The sequence below is a fragment of the Arabidopsis lyrata genome (genome assembly GCF_000004255.2).
Source record: "Arabidopsis lyrata subsp. lyrata unplaced genomic scaffold ARALYscaffold_5, whole genome shotgun sequence".
Classification (NCBI taxonomy): domain Eukaryota; kingdom Viridiplantae; phylum Streptophyta; class Magnoliopsida; order Brassicales; family Brassicaceae; genus Arabidopsis; species Arabidopsis lyrata.
In genome coordinates, this window is record NW_003302551.1 from 458,459 (window position 1) to 476,469 (window position 18,011).

At 33.9% G+C, this 18,011-nt stretch overlaps 3 protein-coding genes across 6 annotated transcripts; all 3 read right to left on the reverse strand.

Moving 5' to 3' along the window:
• Positions 1-1,547: 1,547 nt before the first annotated feature.
• Positions 1,548-3,775, reverse strand: LOC9311163. The gene is made up of 4 exons (XM_021024080.1): positions 3,550-3,775; positions 2,805-3,071; positions 2,484-2,642; positions 1,548-1,902 (listed from the first exon to the last, which is right to left on the reverse strand). Exons 1-4 carry the CDS (start codon positions 3,556-3,558, stop codon positions 1,669-1,671), a joined length of 669 nt encoding a protein of 222 aa, XP_020879739.1. The 5' UTR covers positions 3,559-3,775; the 3' UTR covers positions 1,548-1,668.
• A 2,008-nt stretch (positions 3,776-5,783) lies between these two features.
• LOC9312848 (receptor-like kinase TMK3) lies at positions 5,784-9,359 on the reverse strand. Its single transcript, XM_021024758.1, has 2 exons — positions 6,790-9,359; positions 5,784-6,621 (listed from the first exon to the last, which is right to left on the reverse strand). The coding sequence occupies exons 1-2, from the start codon at positions 9,083-9,085 to the stop codon at positions 6,077-6,079; spliced, it is 2,841 nt and encodes a 946-aa protein (XP_020880417.1). The 5' UTR covers positions 9,086-9,359; the 3' UTR covers positions 5,784-6,076.
• Positions 9,360-11,190: 1,831 nt separating this feature from the next.
• LOC9312849 (histidine kinase 4) lies at positions 11,191-16,779 on the reverse strand. 4 transcript variants are annotated; one of them, XM_021025871.1, is made up of 11 exons: positions 16,562-16,778; positions 15,426-15,963; positions 14,977-15,213; positions 14,714-14,883; positions 14,348-14,566; positions 14,028-14,266; positions 13,706-13,935; positions 13,529-13,627; positions 12,750-13,450; positions 11,935-12,444; positions 11,191-11,763 (listed from the first exon to the last, which is right to left on the reverse strand). In XM_021025871.1, the coding sequence occupies exons 1-11, from the start codon at positions 16,621-16,623 to the stop codon at positions 11,532-11,534; spliced, it is 3,237 nt and encodes a 1,078-aa protein (XP_020881530.1). In that variant the 5' UTR covers positions 16,624-16,778; the 3' UTR covers positions 11,191-11,531. The 4 variants fall into 4 exon arrangements, with proteins under 4 accessions (XP_020881530.1, XP_020881531.1, XP_020881533.1 ...); XM_021025872.1 differs by having other exon boundaries at positions 11,299-11,763; positions 15,426-15,958; positions 16,562-16,779; XM_021025874.1 differs by lacking the exon at positions 16,562-16,778 and adding an exon at positions 16,090-16,447 and having other exon boundaries at positions 11,299-11,763; positions 15,426-15,958.
• Between the last annotated feature and the right edge of the window lie 1,232 nt (positions 16,780-18,011).

Genomic DNA, 18,011 nt, shown 5'->3' on the forward strand with positions numbered 1-18,011 from the left:
ATCAATAACAGTGATCCAGCCATAAGACGAGGATGATGCTATATGATTAAAGATTTTTATTTTGTTTTTAAAGATTATCATAGTATTGTTTTTGTTTAATTTCATTCTTGTTCGAGACAAAGATCGCGACAAAGGTCTCTGGCCCAATAAAACGCTCTATGTTGACTAGTGAGCCCCAGGTGGTCAATATTTATTTTTTTGTTTTCTTTAATTGTCTTCTAATTGTTTTATTATTTCTAACTAACACAATTAAGAAAATTTCTAATCAAAATATCTTTAAATAAAATTAAAACAAATTGAATCATATTAAAAACAAGTATATGTTCATCTTTTTATTAGATTTTCAGTTTTGTAATTAAATAAATAAAATTGTATAGACATAAATATTTTGACCTAAGTATAAAATACTTGTTGGATCTGATATTCTTTTTTTAATGGTGAAATTTACAAGTAACATAAATAATTTCTATGTTGTCCTCAATTTCAGATATTTTACAAATTATATAGCATGCCGAAATATTAAGTTAAATCTATATTCTTTCACGAAAAAATTTAAATTAAATCTATCATAATCGTGTTGCTTCGGTGCTTTTATTTTTTGTCAATCGGTTCTTTCTCTTAGTTATGAATTGTTAACATTAGTATATTCAAATATATTATCATAATAAAGAGAAGAAATGATAATGCTGGGTAATACTATTTTAATTGATAAATAAAGTTGTCTGATATAATAAATATATAAAACAAGTTGCCGTAGACCCATTATCATGATCATTTGATATATAATGTACGCATATATCTTCGTATATTTCTGCTAAAGATTGATTTATATTTTTTTGGTAAAAAGATTGATTTATATTTTTTTGGTAAAAAGATTGATAGTACTTTATATCTTTTTCGACGGAAAATGACACATTTGCTAAACACCCAAAAAGTCACGATAACAACTACGGGCCATTGCTCTAATTTGTAACAATGCATATTGACAAATTGAAAAGTCGTTTATTTAAAGGAAAAAAAAAAGAATTGTTACATAAAACGGTATACATAATTGGACTGTTAAATCGTCAAATTTTTCATTTTTATTTTTAACCAAAAAAAAATGTATACACTTTTTCATTTATGTCGCAAAAATATCAGAATCGGAATTGAGTTATGGAGAGTTTACCAAAACCACATAATTTGTATAAGTGACAATTCTCTACGACGAATGTATTCCATTATTTGTCATCAAATTAAAACCTGTATCTATCGGCGAAAAAAAAAAAAAAACTGTATCTATCAATTTATCCTAAAATGCATTAAGAATACTGTGTAATATTCATTTTTCTTATTTTATTTCGTAAAATGTGTGGGTTCCAGTGAATCAACACAATCTCATGAACACCAAAACTTTGAAAACTTTTTGGGCCCATATCTCTCTTTTCTCCATGATGAATAATAAATAAATCACTCATACATACGCCATTACACATTAGTATTATTTATTTTTTTGTCACACAACATCACTATTTCTTAGCCGATTAGCAAAAAACAAAGCATCACTATTTCTCTTTAAAACTTATTAACTTTTAAACATAATATTGATACCCGATATAATATCTTTTTTAAAAATAAAATACACATAATGTATGGTTTGATGACAAAATCCAAAATAAAAATGAAAATTCAATAAAGAGGAGATCTTCGAGAAATTCCTTTTCTCTTGAGTATTCTCATGAGTGGTCTCAATGAAAAATTACACAATAAAACTTCAGAATCTTCTGAAACATCAGTGAGGGACGATGTGCACGATTTTTTTTCTTCTAAGCTTTCTTCTTGATTAGAGTGTTCTTTCTCCAAAACACTCTGTTCCAATTTTGGAGAAAAACAAAATTTATGCTTTTTTGAAGGAGTTGATATCTACAGAGAAAAAATATATATTAAAAAAGGTAAAATATAAAGCAAATGTCTTTCAACTATTAGAGCATGCTCTAAAATCAAAAATAAATTCCTATACTATTTGACCTCAAACGATATACCGCAAATTTAACGTTTTAAAGCGTGTTTAACGTGTATACAACTCACAGATTAAGTAATTTCCAATTTTTATTAAATGATGCTCGTTAATGTAGGTTACGTGTCGAAAATTATATATGGAATAAATATTAAGATAATTTCAAAACAAAATATTTATTTCTAATAAAAAATATTAAAATGAAACACTTCAAAAAAATTATTTGAGCATCTTTTAACCGAAAACAAATGAATATTTGAGTGTGAACATTATAGAGTTTAAAATGTGTGAAATGCAAATCACTGATAAGATCTTCCTATATGTTATGTCAAAATATATGCCTCAAGACTAACATTTTTAGCATATAAAGATTATTCTGTGAAAGATTTTTTTAAACCCTTGATAACTACCAATAGACCAATCAAAACAAAATGCATATGGCAATATAAAACTTTAACAAAAAAGAAATTGAGATACCATATATTACCTTGCAGGAGATAGAGCAAAATCGATTAGGACGATCTTGAATATATCTTTTACAAGTCACACATGAAGCACCATTCTTGGATTTTGTCGAAGGTCTTGCATCTTTTGCTTGTGGCCTTGAATTCAAATGTATTGCCTTCTCTCCATTTATTTTATATGTCTTTTTCCCCATACATAAATTATTGCCAACCAATACCAAAATAAAAACATTAAATTTGGAATTTATAGACTCTAAACAAGAATTAAAGACTCAGCTGGTAATCAAATGATTTTTTTAATTAATTATTGAATGATTTAGATATTAAAAAAAAAAAAAAAAAACCTGAATCTCGGAACAGTCGAAGTAGTGTTGGATATCGAAGAGACGAAGAACATCTTGATAAACGTATTTGCAGATCTGAAGACGACGATGGAGGTAATGTGAATCTGTAACTGTGTTACAACAATGTCTGCAGATTTCCACATTACAATCAATGCAAAACACATTTTTCTCGTTCTTTCGAAGATACTTATGATTCATACATATCCCAAAGAACTCTGAGTTCAGTAGTGTATCAATCCAATCTTCTTCACTTCTTCTCTTCTCACTCTGCAACAAATTATCATTATAATTTTATAATGAATTTATACATAGGTTATATGAAGAAAAAAAAAAAAAAACTTAATTAAAGGGATATAATCCGGAAAAAAATAAAATCTGTAAAAATTTGAAACTTTATTGACTTGATGTGAAGGTTTTATATATGAAGAAATCAGTTTGCAACAACAACAACAAAAAATTATAATTACTTTTTTGATGGATATCGAATCTGCAGAAATTTGACACTTATAAATGGATTATATGAAATAATCATTTCATAACTTTGAATTTAAAGGATAACTTCTGCAGAAATTTTCTTGTTTCTAATATATTTTTTTTGTACTTAAGAGATTTGTTTGCAATAAAAAAAAAAACACTGCAGAAATTTTGAAACTTATTAGGATTTATGATGAACAAATTAGAAACAGGGGATGGATACACATGAAATTAATAAGAAAAATATTAAAAAAAAAAAAAAAAGTTGTACCAGATTCATTTTGGTATGAGAAACTGAGTTCCTTTGATAGATCAAATGAGCAGATTTTATATTTCTCCGATCAAAATCATCCAAAAAATATGAAATATATTTAGGGTTCTTGAGGAAGAAGAAGAAGAAGGCCAAAAGCAAAAAGAAGAAGAGAGATGTGTGATATGTAGTGTGAATAAATAGTAGAAGAAGGCAAACGAAATATTAAAGAAATGATATTAGGAATGTTTCAATTAATTTTTTTTTTGGTGAGAAGGAATGTTTCAATTAATTATATATTGTGTTTTGCGAAGAATAATAAATTAAAAAAGGAAAATAAATGAAAATTAATATAAAAAATAAGGGAAAAATCAAAAGTCCACAGAGTCAACAATAACTGTGGCTCTTTTATACCTAAAATGGATAGCAGGCGGGAATATGAAACGTGTAACTTTTAAGTTTTTAACCTTCACAAAAATTATTGTTTGTTTTTTTCTAGATAAATCGATAAGTATGTAACTAATACTAATGAGGTGATTAATATGCAAATTATAATAATTTAAATGAGTGGACATGATTTGACTTTGAGGGGCATAAAGGTAGTCTTTATAATTTAGATGGTGCGATAAAGGTAAGCAAAGCTTCCTATATTTACTCCGAAATTTCCAAGGAAACAACTTATCAAATTTAGAATTATATCATTTTCAACATACACAGTACATAATAATATATACATAGATAGGAATATTAGATGTCGAAAATAAAACCGCTCCAAGTACACATAATAATATCTTAGCCAAATTCAAATCCAGCACATACATACTATACTTAAGGGGAGACTAGAGTATTGCTTGATATTCGCATACATAGACAATTGAAATTTAAATAGATTGGTGAAATTTGTTACAGATTTAGTTAAAGTATCCTAAGAAATATTTTATCTTTTGTTCATAATTTATAAATTATAAATATTTATCACTTAAAATTTGTAAAGATGAATATTAAAACCAGAAAATAATAATAAAGTATTTTGATAAGGACTATAGTAGCATTTATATATTATAAAAAATAAAGAAATAAATTAAAATTCTAATTTTAGGCAAATGTTTCTATGGCATTCCACCGCGATACAACATATGACGGAAATTTTCCCTATTCGAGATAATACGTATAGCCCACACACATGAATTACTAAAAACGTGATATATACTTTTTTACGTTTTTATGTTTTGGAAATATGATTTCGTTCAATACATACCATTTACAAATACTTGTGATGACTATTAAAACATGAAATAACAAGTGTTTGTTTAATTTATTTCGCACGTTTTAAAATTATAACTAAATTAGACAAACTTGACCATTTACACGTAAAGAACCAGTTATCATTTATAAAACCCTTCACAACTTTTTTTTTTTTATGTAATTAGAGAAGATAACACCAGATGTTTTTTGATGTAGTAATTTTTATGAAAAAGATTAGATATATGAGCTCCAAAAATAATGCAAATTCAACAACAACATTAGAGCCATATTTCACTAAATTGTTGTAGATATATATATATGAAATATGGCTCAAATGTTGTTTTTTTTTTATAGCAAAAACGACTAAATGTCAACATTCCTATATTATGTGGAATTGGTGTGTAACCTTTGATTTTATAAAGAACAATGTCAAGATTGCTGAAGATTGGACATTGTTCTTTATAAAATCAGGGGCAACAAAATCTTATATTTCATTTATTTTGATATTGATCAGTGTTATTCTTGTACTTTTGAAACTGCAGATGTAATGGATCTTCGGCTTGTAATAAAGCATTGTCTCTACTCTCTTTGAATGTTATTTGGCTAAAGAGCTCATTGAGAAGGGGTAGGACCAACTGGCTCAAAGCAAACTGAATGAATACGGAGAGAGTGTTTCAAAGGCTGCTTTGATATCCCAGTGGGTGCATGTATGTATGGTCCAAATCCAAACCACACCGAAATTGGGCTTGGGATATAAGTACATACATCAGAGGTTCAAATGCTTCCAACTAAACATTTAATTCCTTCAGATTATTTCAGAGAAACACCCTAAATGCATTGTGTATAATTTTACAATTCAAATTAACCACTCCTACATGAACTTTAAAAAAAAAAAAAAAACAATTACAAACTTACACTGAAATTATAAATAAAACATCGATGTTTATTAATATTTCGTGTTAAAATAGTCAAATCTGATTTTCCGTTAACTTTTACATAAACGCATTGAATTCAAAATATTGTTTGGTTTCAGCTTTTACGGTTTAGGAGTTGGATATTCAATTTTGTTACAAAATTCGTTTTTCTGACGAAAAAATAATTTTAAGACCTCAAAGATCGTTGTCTTTGCATAAACATAAATACACTAACCAAAAGTTTGCAGTAGGTAAAAACGAAGTCATAAGTAAATGCTTCAGGCAAAAAAAAAAGCGAGAGAGAGAGAGAGAGAGAGAGAGAGAGAGATTTATCACACAATGCTTCATCTTCTTCTTCTACTAAAACGTTTTACGCAATCTTGATTGCTTCAACGTCCATCCACAGAAGTGAACGAGTCAGCAAATCCAGATGGACGAGTTGGGATACTTGTCTGTGTATTGTCTTTGCTTCCATAAGCCGAAGACGAAGAACCCGAGTCATCCGCGGTCTGGCTAAGTCCCTCGAAAGCTTGCCATTTCTTAAGCACTTGCGGAAGCGGCATATCGTAGTCTATCCCGTAGACGTCATCTGGGTCGGTCTCAGTTGGTTTCCATTGGACGGTGAGTGAAGAAAGGACGTTAACGATGTGAGCCATGTCAGGTCTTTGGTAAGGCTCACGGGCACAGCAATGACCAGCAAGCTCCCAGACTTTTTCAATACTGGCTAAGGTATCGTCGTCGAGGCTGATGTTTGGGTCAATTGCGTTTTTAAAGGCATTCTCGTCTTTGCTGGCTGCTATCCTTCGGAACCATGTGACTAGATGAACGCTGTCTTCGGGTTGCGTCTCATCTAGGGCTTTACGACCAGTGATTAGCTCCATAAGTATGACCCCAAGGCTAAAAATGTCTACTTTCGTCGTCACTCTTCCCGTCACTGCCAAAATAAGAGCATAGAGCAATTGCAAAATGATCAAAGAATGAAACTTTGACATTTGGGTAAATGCAAAACGATCAAAGGATGAAACTTTGACATTTGGGTAAATTGCAAATCAATTGAAAGGATGAAACTTTAATATATGGCAAGTACAAAGAGATTACAAACCTGCGTATTCTGGGGCAAGGTATCCGAAAGTCCCAGCGACTCGGGTCTCGATGGAGTATTTGCCATCAGGGGCTAAACGGACTAACCCAAAGTCAGAGACTTTAGCGCGCATATCATCACCAAGAAGGATGTTTGATGGCTTTAGATCCCTATGGATGAAGCTCTGATGCGCAAGTGTGTGCAGATACTCGACACCTCGAGCTACATCCAATGCAATCGCCAGCCGTCTAGTCCAGTCTAGTGGTTTTCTCCCTTCCTCTTTCCAATGAAACAGATGCTGACTCAGTGTCCCCTGAGGCATGTACTCATAGACAAGGAGCCTCTCGTTCCCGTCAAGGCAGTACCCAAGAAGTGCAACGAGATGACGATGGCGCATTTTAGTCAGAACAGTGATCTCAGATTTAAACTCAGTAAGTCCCTTATCACTCACAACCGAGGACTCCATTCTCTTCACAGCTATTTTCGTTCCATCGTGGAGTTCACCTTTGTAAACTGTCCCGAAACCACCTCTCCCGAGAATATTCTCTTCGCTGAAGTTATTCGTCACGTTCCTCAAGACCTGTATCGATATAACTAAGTTCCCAGCTTCCACAACGTGAATATCGCTTGCCGCACTTCCGCTGTGACTGTAGCTCTCACTTCCTCCCCCACTGTTAAGACTAGAAGCTGCAACAGTGAGTTTAATGTCATCGTTGTCACCCGAATGATGTGGATGAATAACCATGTTGCTGGATGGACTCTGAACTCTAGCAGGTCGCTTCCTTTTCTTCGCGTAGAGACACACGCCAAGCCCAACCAGACACAATGCACCAACAACTCCACCAACCACAGGAACAATAATCTTGACATTGCTTGACTTCTTAGAAGTTTCACTGCCACCACTTCCTCCTGAAGGTTTACTTCCTGGTGAAGCTCCAGGAGAACCACTCGGTGAGATAGGTCCGGTCTTTCCGATATTAACGTTCCCTTCAGTCACCAAATGTACAGTGTTCGGAAACTTTGGCACGACTCCATATAGATCGTTGTTAGACACATCGAGTGTCCGAAGCTTAGACAAAGTGGTAAGCTCAGTCGGTATAGGCCCAGAGAGTTCATTATCAGAAAGATTGATAGTCTCCAATGAAGTAAGATTAGCTAAACTCGCGGATATCGTACCCGAAAGATCCTGTTTCCTCAGATTAACCACCGTAATGTTACCTCCAGAACAAGTAATCCCAACCCAGTTAACACACGGATTGTTTCCTTTCCAACTACTCGCAAGCTTCACTGGATATCCAAATGATTCAGCTACAGACACCAAAGTATCCACACGAGGATCACAAGCCTCACCAGCTATACTAGTACAAAAACTATTCGTGTTGTTGAATATATCAACACCAACGGATTTGCCAAACAACGGAGTCGGTCCTTGAAGCAAATTGTTGGTTAAATTCACAGTAGTAAGCGAATTCAAACTAATCAAAGACTGTGGAACAACACCAGTAAGCTGATTCTCTCTAACATTAAACACACGGAGAGATAACAAACCGGAGAGATCAGGAATCGGACCTGAGAACTTATTTCCTTGAAGAGAAACCTCAACGAGCGAAGTCATATTCCTCAATATCGAGATCGATCCATTAAGCTGCTCTCCCACTTGACCATTCAAGAACAGAGACTGAAGCGAAGTACCAGCAAAACTCACCGGTAACTCTCCCTGTAAACGATTCTGAGACAGTTTCAGATTCGTCAGACTCGGAAGTGACTGAGAACCAAAGAAATCTGGGATCTTTCCAAAAATGCTGCAATTGGAGAGTGTAAGATTCTGAAGAGACGTAGCTTCTTTAATGGAGTCTGGAATTTGCCAAGGATTAAACGGATTGTTCTCGAGATACACTTCTTGAAGAGAACTCATACCAGAGAAGAGATTATTAGGTACAGAATCAAAGAGATTGTCGTGTAGATTGAGAGTCTGTAAACGACTAAGACCAGAGAGATCAGGAATGGGACCAGAGATTCGATTGAGAAAAAGCTCAAGAACAACCAATTCAGAGAGTTTCTGAAGATCAGTAGGAAGAGTTCCACGAATCCCTTTTTGTTTAAGCTGAATCTTAGTAACACGATTACTTCCATCGCATTCAACAGATTCCCATTTACAAGGGTTAGGGTTAGACCAATCGACGTCTGATGTAAGATTCAGACTTGATTTGAGAGCTTCCATAGTCGAATCATCGACACCGTTTTGAGAAACTGAGAGATTGATAAAACCCAGTAAAGAGATGAAGAAACAGAGAGTACCCAAATGGGATTTCGACATTTTTGTCGGCGAGAAGAAACAGAGTGGAGCTTAAAGTAGTCGCCTTTAAGAATTTTTGTTGATTCTAGGGTTTTAGGGAGGCATTGAAGAAGAAGATGAAGAAGAAGAAAAGGTTTTTTTTTACAGAGGAAAGGGAGAGACAAATTAAGACGAAGGAATCGGCGGAGATCGAGGAAGATAGAAGAGAGCAATACAGATAACAAGATTAAAGTAAGAGAAGGATCATAAAAGCATTACCTTTTTATTTATTTTTCATTCAAAACAAATACTCCATTTATTCTTCTGGAGAAAATAATAAGGAAAACAAAAAAACAGAATTTAGAGTGTGTGTAAGAAAGTGTATATTTTCTTGATTTTTTATTTATTAATTCAAACGTTATGAGTACAGCTGGCTAAGGCGGCATAATTAAGTGGTAAAAACAGTAATAAAATCACCGAAAAAATCCATAATTATCAAAAAATGAGATTATCTACTAATAAGATCTGAAAATATCAAAAATAAAAATTATGAATAACATACAAATTCTATGACATTTTAGATGTTTTTCAGTTTAGGTAAATATATGAACATTGTATTAGAAGAATTTTACTTTTTAAAGAAGATTTAAGAATTGATTTATGTCAAAATTGGTAATAAGAAGAAAATAATATCTACTGAAGATAAGAAAATGATATGGTGTTGATTTGTTCTTTATCTTACATATGTATGTGTATCTCTATGATTGAGTATATTTCGGCATTTTTCGAGTAACTGCTAATAATATCGATTGTCTTTCCTAATTTTTACAATATTTTTTGTAATAGATCTTGGATTTTTCTTCACATTATTTCCATTTGCTTCTATAAAAAGAAATATTATTCCTTTTTATAAACATTGTGTGACGAATACTCTCCGATACGTGAAACTTATCTGTATTCATTAAAATAGAAAAGCATTTAATACGGTGACGGTGGTTATCTATTATTTAGAGTCAACTTAGTGGATAATTGAAAATTTCATCGTAACGTGCTAAAGACAGTTTAAGATACATCGTTTTATTTAATTAATTTTTTTGACTCAATGAGTCACGACTTCGTGAGTGTATAGTAATTTATTTTTTAATCTTTTAATAAGAGAATTTTTTGAATAAAAAATTTAGAAGATTAATGAGTGGTCTTAATCTTTCTCATGACTAATTTGACCAACAAGATAAATGTGATTATGCAGTCCCGACAAAAAAGTTTTAACTGTTAAAAGACAGACGCCGTGAAATCCGGAGCATATTAGCCACGCATTAATCTTGATTCGGCTGATTTTATAACGGTCGTTATCTGACGCCGTTTACTTTTTTTTTTTTTTTTTTTTGTCTTTTAACGCCGTTTACTATTTTTAATGTTCGTTAGGTTGGGAGTTATTATTACTTACCAGTTTCACTCTAACCTAGAACTATTCTTTTTCTTATGGTATTGAATGTCTGTTTTTATTCACTAATATTTGTAAATTAATAATTACAACTATATCATTTTAAAAATAAAATATAGTACGACATTTGTAACTTCTTGTTAATCTTAAATCTTTAGAAAAAGCTAAATAGTGAAAGAAAGTAGCTAAAGATTGGTGTATTATACGCACCAACCATACTTTAAACTCACACGAAATGTAGATCAAACACTTGTACATAGAAAGATTACGTGACAACAACAACTAGTCCACAATGTTGTTCGCTACGGTCACACATCAACCACATATTTATTTCACTTTCTTCTTATTTAAATCACTTACAATTCTCAATAAATATAAAAATCAGATATTTTATATTCACTCTTCTTGGACAAGTCCTAATTCTTCTCATCCTTTATAGATTACATCGACAGTTCCGGTTAAAGTGTTGTTGATTGGCTTTGGTTCTCTCATTCGGTTTAGTGAGATTGAATACCAAGAGCACACTAAAACGCAGTCGTTTTAAGATTTTGCTCTGTTTCTGCGGTTTGGAAGCTCAAGTCGTCGACTGAGCTATAGCTAATGAAGAGGCAGTTGTTCGATCTCTTTCTCTGTTCTTCATTCACTTCAGTGTAACATATTTGGTTGTTAAACGAGCTCAAAGATGAATCGAAATCGTCTCGTCTCAGGTTATAACAAGATGTTATATAAGAAAACAAGTGACTATTAGAAAATTACACGAAAGTGATGTTTAAACGACTAACCAAATCTGATACAGTACAAGCGATTCCCGTGGGATTAATACTTACGCTAAGATTAACACTGAACAGTCGAGACGTTGTCGTTTAACAACATGCTGGTCATAGCAAGCTACATTACTTAGGTGACAAGAAAAAACCTTCAAAATCTCTGGATTGTGAACCTATATGTACAGAAGCCAAAATGCATGTTTATCCCAATCAATCAGCAGAATCGGTCCATTCTCCCGGCTGCTGAGAGAAAAAAAAAACTCGCCCGAAAATTGGATTACGACGAAGCTGAGATTGGATTAGGTTTGAATGATTTGGCAACGGATTTATAGAGATTCTCTTCTTCAAAAGGTTTGGAGACGTAACCATCCATTCCACTTTTCAGACATTCCTCGTAGGTCGCGTGTATCACATCCGCGGTCATCGCTAGAATCGGTAAATGCCATTCGAGATTCGTCTTCTCTTTAGCTTCAATCTCCATCATCCTTATCTGACGAGTCGCTTCAAATCTGAAAATTAAAAGGGTAAAAACAATCAATGAAGTTTATAACGTTTTTAACCGAATCCAAACCAAATCAAGTTGGTTATATTTCGGCGGAAAAATTTTCATACCGAACTAATCAAAACCGAACAGAACAATCCAAATACAGTATTAGTTGTGATTTAGTCATTTAACTTACCCGTCCATCTGTGGCATTTGAATATCCATGAAGCAAGCATCGAAATTGTGTGGAATCTGAAGCAAACCCAAAGCAACTTGACCACTCTCTGCACAAACCACTTCTGCTCCAAATTTCTTGAGAGCTCCTGCAGCTACTCTTCGGTTAACTATATTATCATCCACCACAAGAATCTTCTTCTCGGTAAGTAAGCTCTTGAGAGTTGCGGGTGATGATCCTTCGGGATGTTGTTGTCTTGTTTTTCTCAGCTCGAGAACTTGCTGCAGACACGCCCCGATCATACTTGCTCTTAACGGTTTCATTATTACCGTATCTGCAAATCCTGCGGATTTAGCTCTGTCGAACTCCGAATTTGTGATGTTTGTTGCGAATAGAGCGAGTTTTGGAGACTTGAGATGAACGTTTCCGTTGAATCTTGAATTCAATACACGTATCTCTGAGTCGATATCTTCAGTTGAAATCCATGAATCTTTCTCTACTAAAATCATATCCAGTTGCGGTTTTGTTGTTCTGCAAAAGGCGGAAAAAACGAGTTATTTTTGAGGCATATAAATCGAATCGAAATGTGGCTAAAACTGATCAGTTACCAATTTTCTTATACCAAACAACGCAAACAGAAAGAACACTTTAAGCTACCATACCAAACCAAAACAGAAGCTCAGTTACAATTCTGAATTAAACCCCCTAAATCGAATTAACCAGAGAGCCAATCCAATCCAAAATTTCAAATGGCCAATCCTTTTGTTATTTCCATGACTTAAGTCCAATGGAACTAGAACAAATGAAAGAATATATTTAAGCTTTCGACGTTTTACCCGGATGGGAGAGGAGAACCGTTTCTACCAAACGCAGCAGCTGCAACCACTGCGGTTTTGAGACTTGTCACGACATCGACATTGATTCCGAGTCTTTTCATATGGTATTTAGTCACAGCAGCTCTAACGGGTTTAGCATCAACAACTATAGCTCTCATTCCTTTAAAAGTAGAAGGCAAGTGCTCCACATTTGGTTTCTTCAAATGGTTAATCGCACTGCATTTATCGCATTTCTCTAAAACAGCTGTGAACCAGAACGTGCTTCCAATATGAGGCCGGCTTATGAAATGTATCTGACCACGCATAAGTTCGACAAGACACTTGCTTATACTCAAACCAATCCCGGTACCGCCATAGTTTCTTGAAGTCGAGCTATCCGCTTGCATAAACGGCATTAAAACACGGCCTTGCGCAGCTAAAGGGATTCCAATACCGGTGTCTTCGATTGAAACCATAAGCCTAACATTGCTAGAAATATCAAACTCCGATAATGACTGCTCCTCGGAGACCAAATGCTTGAATGAATCCCAGCTATTCCGACCATCAGCAGCTTCGTAACCGCTCAACGTGTTGTAACTCGACGGTTTGGAAACAACAATCATTTCTTCAGACACTCCATTCAATGCGGTTTTCGGTTCAGCTTCATCTTTTGATTGTTCCACGAGATGGACTTTGACAAAGATATGTCCTCTCTCTGTGAACTGTCAAAAAGACAACATCTTATCAAACAAAAATCCAAGTTCCACGGAGAAACAAAAACACTAGAAAAAGGAACTAACTTTAACCGAATTTCCAACAAGGTTTATGATTATCTGTCTAAATCTCCCTGAATCTCCTTTGACTATCTCTGGCACTTTGTCTGAAACGAAAACCGCGAGCTGCCAAATTTGAAGTCAAGAAATCAGCAGCAACAACTCCAAAAACACTTATCTTTATTCCTCGGATCGAAAACTTACCTCAATGCCTTTGTTCCTCGACTCTTCAGAGAATAGAGAAAGGACATCATCTAATATCGAACGGATATCAAATGGTACTGATTCCAATTCCAGCTTGCCAGCTTCGATCTTGGCACGATCGAGAACCTCATTTATCAATGCAATCAATGCTTTACCACATACTTGTGCGGTTTGAGCATAATCTCTCTGCGTCGAGCTAAGTTCTGTATCTAGGAGCATAGCAAGCATTCCTGCAGAAAATACAAAAACCAAAATCTGTGAGGCAGATTGAGAAACCAAGATGAAGGGGAAACGTATTGTAACTTATTTGAAGATAGAGTACCGAGAATGCCATTCATTGGTGTCCTGATCTCGTGAGACACGGTGGCAAGAAATTGCGATTTAGCGACATCAGCAGCTTCTGCTCGGACTTTAAGCTCTTGCATTTCATGGAAATCATCTTCAACTTTTACTATGTGCATAGCTGCACCATACAGTATATAACCCACCAAGAAACCAATTGCAAAGAACAATGGCACAGTTGTGAGCACATTCAACGGTATTGGTGCCTTTTGGTGGTACCTGCACTCGATATTGTTTAAACAAGATATCAATTTTTAGATATCAGAAAGAATTACAGCTTAAAGATCTTCTGTGTGGTACCTGCATATCATCTTATGTTTCCTGAAGGGGTCTCCAAAATCAAGCTTGCTCTCATGAGAGAGAGATGTGTCACCTTCTTCGTCTTGATTGCCATACATGACAAGTGGATCTGATGCATTAGTGATATCATACACGTGTACAACAATTGCTTGGTTACCAGCAAGCTGACCGAGTAAATTCTCCACAAGAGACTCCACATCAAACGCACCACCAAGGTACCTGCATTTCAAATTCAGGCATCAATCTTCACATGATCACACACATAAACCAATCTTGAAATCTCAGAAAGCTCTTTCCTTTACATGATGATCATACACATAAAGTCATAAAGTCATAAACCAATCTTGAAATCTCGAAAATCTTTACCCTGCAGTGGCTGCAATACGCTCTTGGACAGTCGGGTTTTCAGGAAGAGAAGACTTGTAGACAGGGAATGTCAACACAACTCCGAGATGGTGAGTTTCCAACAACCTAAAAGGACTTGTCAAGACAGCTTTCCCGGTTTCTCTAGCTCGCAAAATATTCTCGCGATCCTCCTGCAGAAAAGAAAGCCAAAATTCAGAAGATGTGCAGGTGGGATACATAACAGAAAATTCAAAACCAGAAGTGTCGGATAATGTTTATATTACCTCGCCTGACATCATATCGAGTGACTCAAGGTAAGAGAGACTATCTTGAGAGAATATAACAGGAGCATACTCGTCCCTAACCGGTGAAGGCTCTCCTCGGTCCATTGTCTTTATAACCCAATTGTGCTGCCGCTCAAACATCTCCCTCTCAAAATTCACAACTTTTTCAGCATAAGCCACTCCACTTAGCAACGGTCTTTCAAATGCTGTTCTTGCCGTGTATTCCGCAAATGTCTCCTGCAAAATTTCGCCACAAACCACAGAGTAAAGATTATAAGATTTAAACCCCAATCAAAGCAAAGAGCCAAAAATTCCCTTCATTTACTCAATAACCAAACATAAAAGACAAAATTTCAAAAACTTTTAGTTCCAAAAGAAGTCAACTTTGCATTTATGAATCCAAAAAAACTTTCCCTAAAGCTTTGAGCTTTAATAAACCACACACTGACCTGATCAATTGCAGATGGGTTCTTGTGGTAATGAAAAGTGGAGACGAGAATAGCCAAAGCATGAACATGATTAACACTAACACTAAATTGATCCTGCAACATTCTAGCTCTTTGATCACACATGCTCACCAAAACCTCTTCTCTTCTAACCTTGTTAGTATCATCCATCCACTGATAAATCCCACTGCTTATAAACCCAACAATGATGATCCACAGAATCAAAGCTTTTGGTAACAACGCTCGATGGTCTTGTATGAAAGTTGACCCTTTTTTATTACCCATTTGATCGTTATTACTATTCATCTTCACCGCTACTGAATGCTGCTGCTGCATCTTCGCAAAACCCATCAACCCCGAACGCCAAAAATCGATTTTTCTCGGTTTTTCTGTCGAATTCAGAGCACCACCCAGTTGATAAAAATCGCTGCTTTTCAAGTTTTCTAGTGATTCAGAATCAGAAATTTCAATTGTTCGTGGCTCTTCTTCTTCTGGGTTTTCTAATTCTTGATGATTGTTGAGTGCCCAGTTCATATCTGAGCTACAACAATGAAGAAAAACCTCTTAACAAAAGAAGAAACAATGGTGAAATCAAAAGTTAGAGCCTTTTTTTGCATTCATATAACATAAAGCATGCGTAGTGTTGTTATATGATTAAGAATTTTACCATAAACATTGTTTATACTAAAACAAACCCTAGAAACCTGTACACGAAAAAGGACATGTTTTTGCAAATTCAAGAACCAAAGAGAGAAAGAAGAAATTTCTTCTCAACGCATGGTTCTCAAAAGAAGCAACTCTGCTCAGTTTCCAAAGGTTTTCTTACAGAGAAGAATTAAAAAAAAAAACTAATTATTGTCAGAGAAATTAATTAATTAATACTAAAAAACACACTTATCAATCATAAGCTCTTTACAGGCGTGAATGTTAACTATTATTGTTGTTTCTTCTTAGAACAAGAACACAGCTTTGTTCACTGTCTCAAATCCAACAATAAAAATGTCATTTTTTAAAATTAGAGCTTTGACCAAAGAAAGAAAAACATAACACCAGAAGAACAACTAAGCAACACACAAAAATAAAAAAAAATTAAAACTTTGGAGAATCGCAGCACATGGAGAAATTATTTTTTGCATTACCTGTAATGAGTTGTGAGAGGATTGAACATTGCATTATTAAACTCAAAATCTCTTCTTCTCATCACTTAGAAAAAAAAACAGATTCAAATGTATTCCATTTTTTTTCTCTCTTTCTTCTTCTTTCTTATGATTTACTAGTAAAAATGTTAGATGAGATTTATTGCTTTTCAAAGTACAGAAAAATTGAATCGAATTTTTTTAGATTTTCTTCAGATACGTTTCTCTCTCTCTGTCTCTGTCTATATCAGTTTTTTTGCTCTGAACTTTCTTTTCATTTTTTACTCTTTTTCTTTTCTTTTTATATCTCTGTAGCTCTTTTTTTTCTTTTTCTAACTTGAGTCCAACTTTGAAGAAGAAAAGTTTTGGACTTTTTCTTAATGGCTCATGATATGATCCATCCAACAAAAGTTATTATTTTAGCAAAATCTTCTCAAATTTAACATCATTATCCGAAATAGATATAGTTATTGTGACACTAGGTTTGTCTTACTAATTTAACCATCTTAAAATCTAAATTTATTCAATTTCATTATCTCTATCAATATTTAGAGTAACATTTAACATGTTTAAATTTTTTATAAATAAGTAAAGTAATAGTCACCACCTTCACAAATTTATAACCTATTTTTCCTTGGCATATATAAACCAGTTATCTAAACTTTAGAAATAAAACGTTTTGTTTTGTTTGTTTTTCTTACACCAAAGAAAAATAAAACGTTTTGTTGAAAACAATAAAAACAAAAAATATAGGTGAGTGAGAGACTTTGTACGAAAGTCGCTATCGCATATCTTGGCGATAATGACATCGCGACAAAGCGAAGATCTGGCCCCATAAGCATTTTACCTGAAATACCCACCACTCTAGCCTCCTAATTACGATATTACCCCGATTAAATGGGCCTGACTCATAAGCCCATGATATATCCACGTGTAAATCTTTAGACAATTGCATGAGTTGGTGCAGGGATTGTAGGGTTTAAAAATTGTGAATGAATTTCTGACAATCAAAACAAAAATACTATCATCAAATCACATTTATATAAAAAAAAGAATTACAAATATTTTTCTAAGTCAGATTATGAAATTCAAATCAGATTGTATGATATTTGTAAGTCAGATTGTAAAATTCAAGACATTTTTTATTCTGCAATTTTCTTTAAATTAAAGTAAGTAGGTTTAGATTTTGGTACATGATTCAACTGTTGACTAATGAAAATTAAAAGAGAAAATTTATAAGTATGTTTGTACGCAACATTCTTGGGGCTTTTTTCATGGGCAAACATCTTGTTAAACCTAACAAAAATAACTCAAAACAAAATAGAGAATGTGTGAATATATATCATTAGTCAATGCATTGAAAACTTTTTTTCTGAAGTTTGACAATTGGCCAAATGGGTCGATGGAAATATTCTTTTTTTTTGTTATGTATGGTTTATTCAGAGAAATGCCT

Excerpts from the sequence above, each read along its gene's own strand:
- LOC9311163 (XM_021024080.1), bottom strand. Across the intron at positions 2,643-2,804 it reads TCGACTGTTCCGAGATTCAG|ACATATAAAATAAATGGAGA; the intron begins GTTTTTTTTTTT and ends ATGGGGAAAAAG. Across the intron at positions 1,903-2,483 it reads TTTGCTCTATCTCCTGCAAG|ATATCAACTCCTTCAAAAAA; the intron begins GTAATATATGGT and ends TTTTCTCTGTAG.
- LOC9312848 (XM_021024758.1), bottom strand. The coding sequence starts at position 9,085 with ATGTCGAAATCCCATTTGGGTACTCTCTGTTTCTTCATCTCTTTACTG. Across the intron at positions 6,622-6,789 it reads CCTTGCCCCAGAATACGCAG|TGACGGGAAGAGTGACGACG; the intron begins GTTTGTAATCTC and ends TTATTTTGGCAG.
- LOC9312849 (XM_021025871.1), bottom strand. The coding sequence starts at position 16,623 with ATGAGAAGAAGAGATTTTGAGTTTAATAATGCAATGTTCAATCCTCTC. Across the intron at positions 14,884-14,976 it reads TCGATATGATGTCAGGCGAG|GAGGATCGCGAGAATATTTT; the intron begins GTAATATAAACA and ends TCTTTTCTGCAG. Across the intron at positions 13,936-14,027 it reads ACCAATGAATGGCATTCTCG|GAATGCTTGCTATGCTCCTA; the intron begins GTACTCTATCTT and ends TATTTTCTGCAG.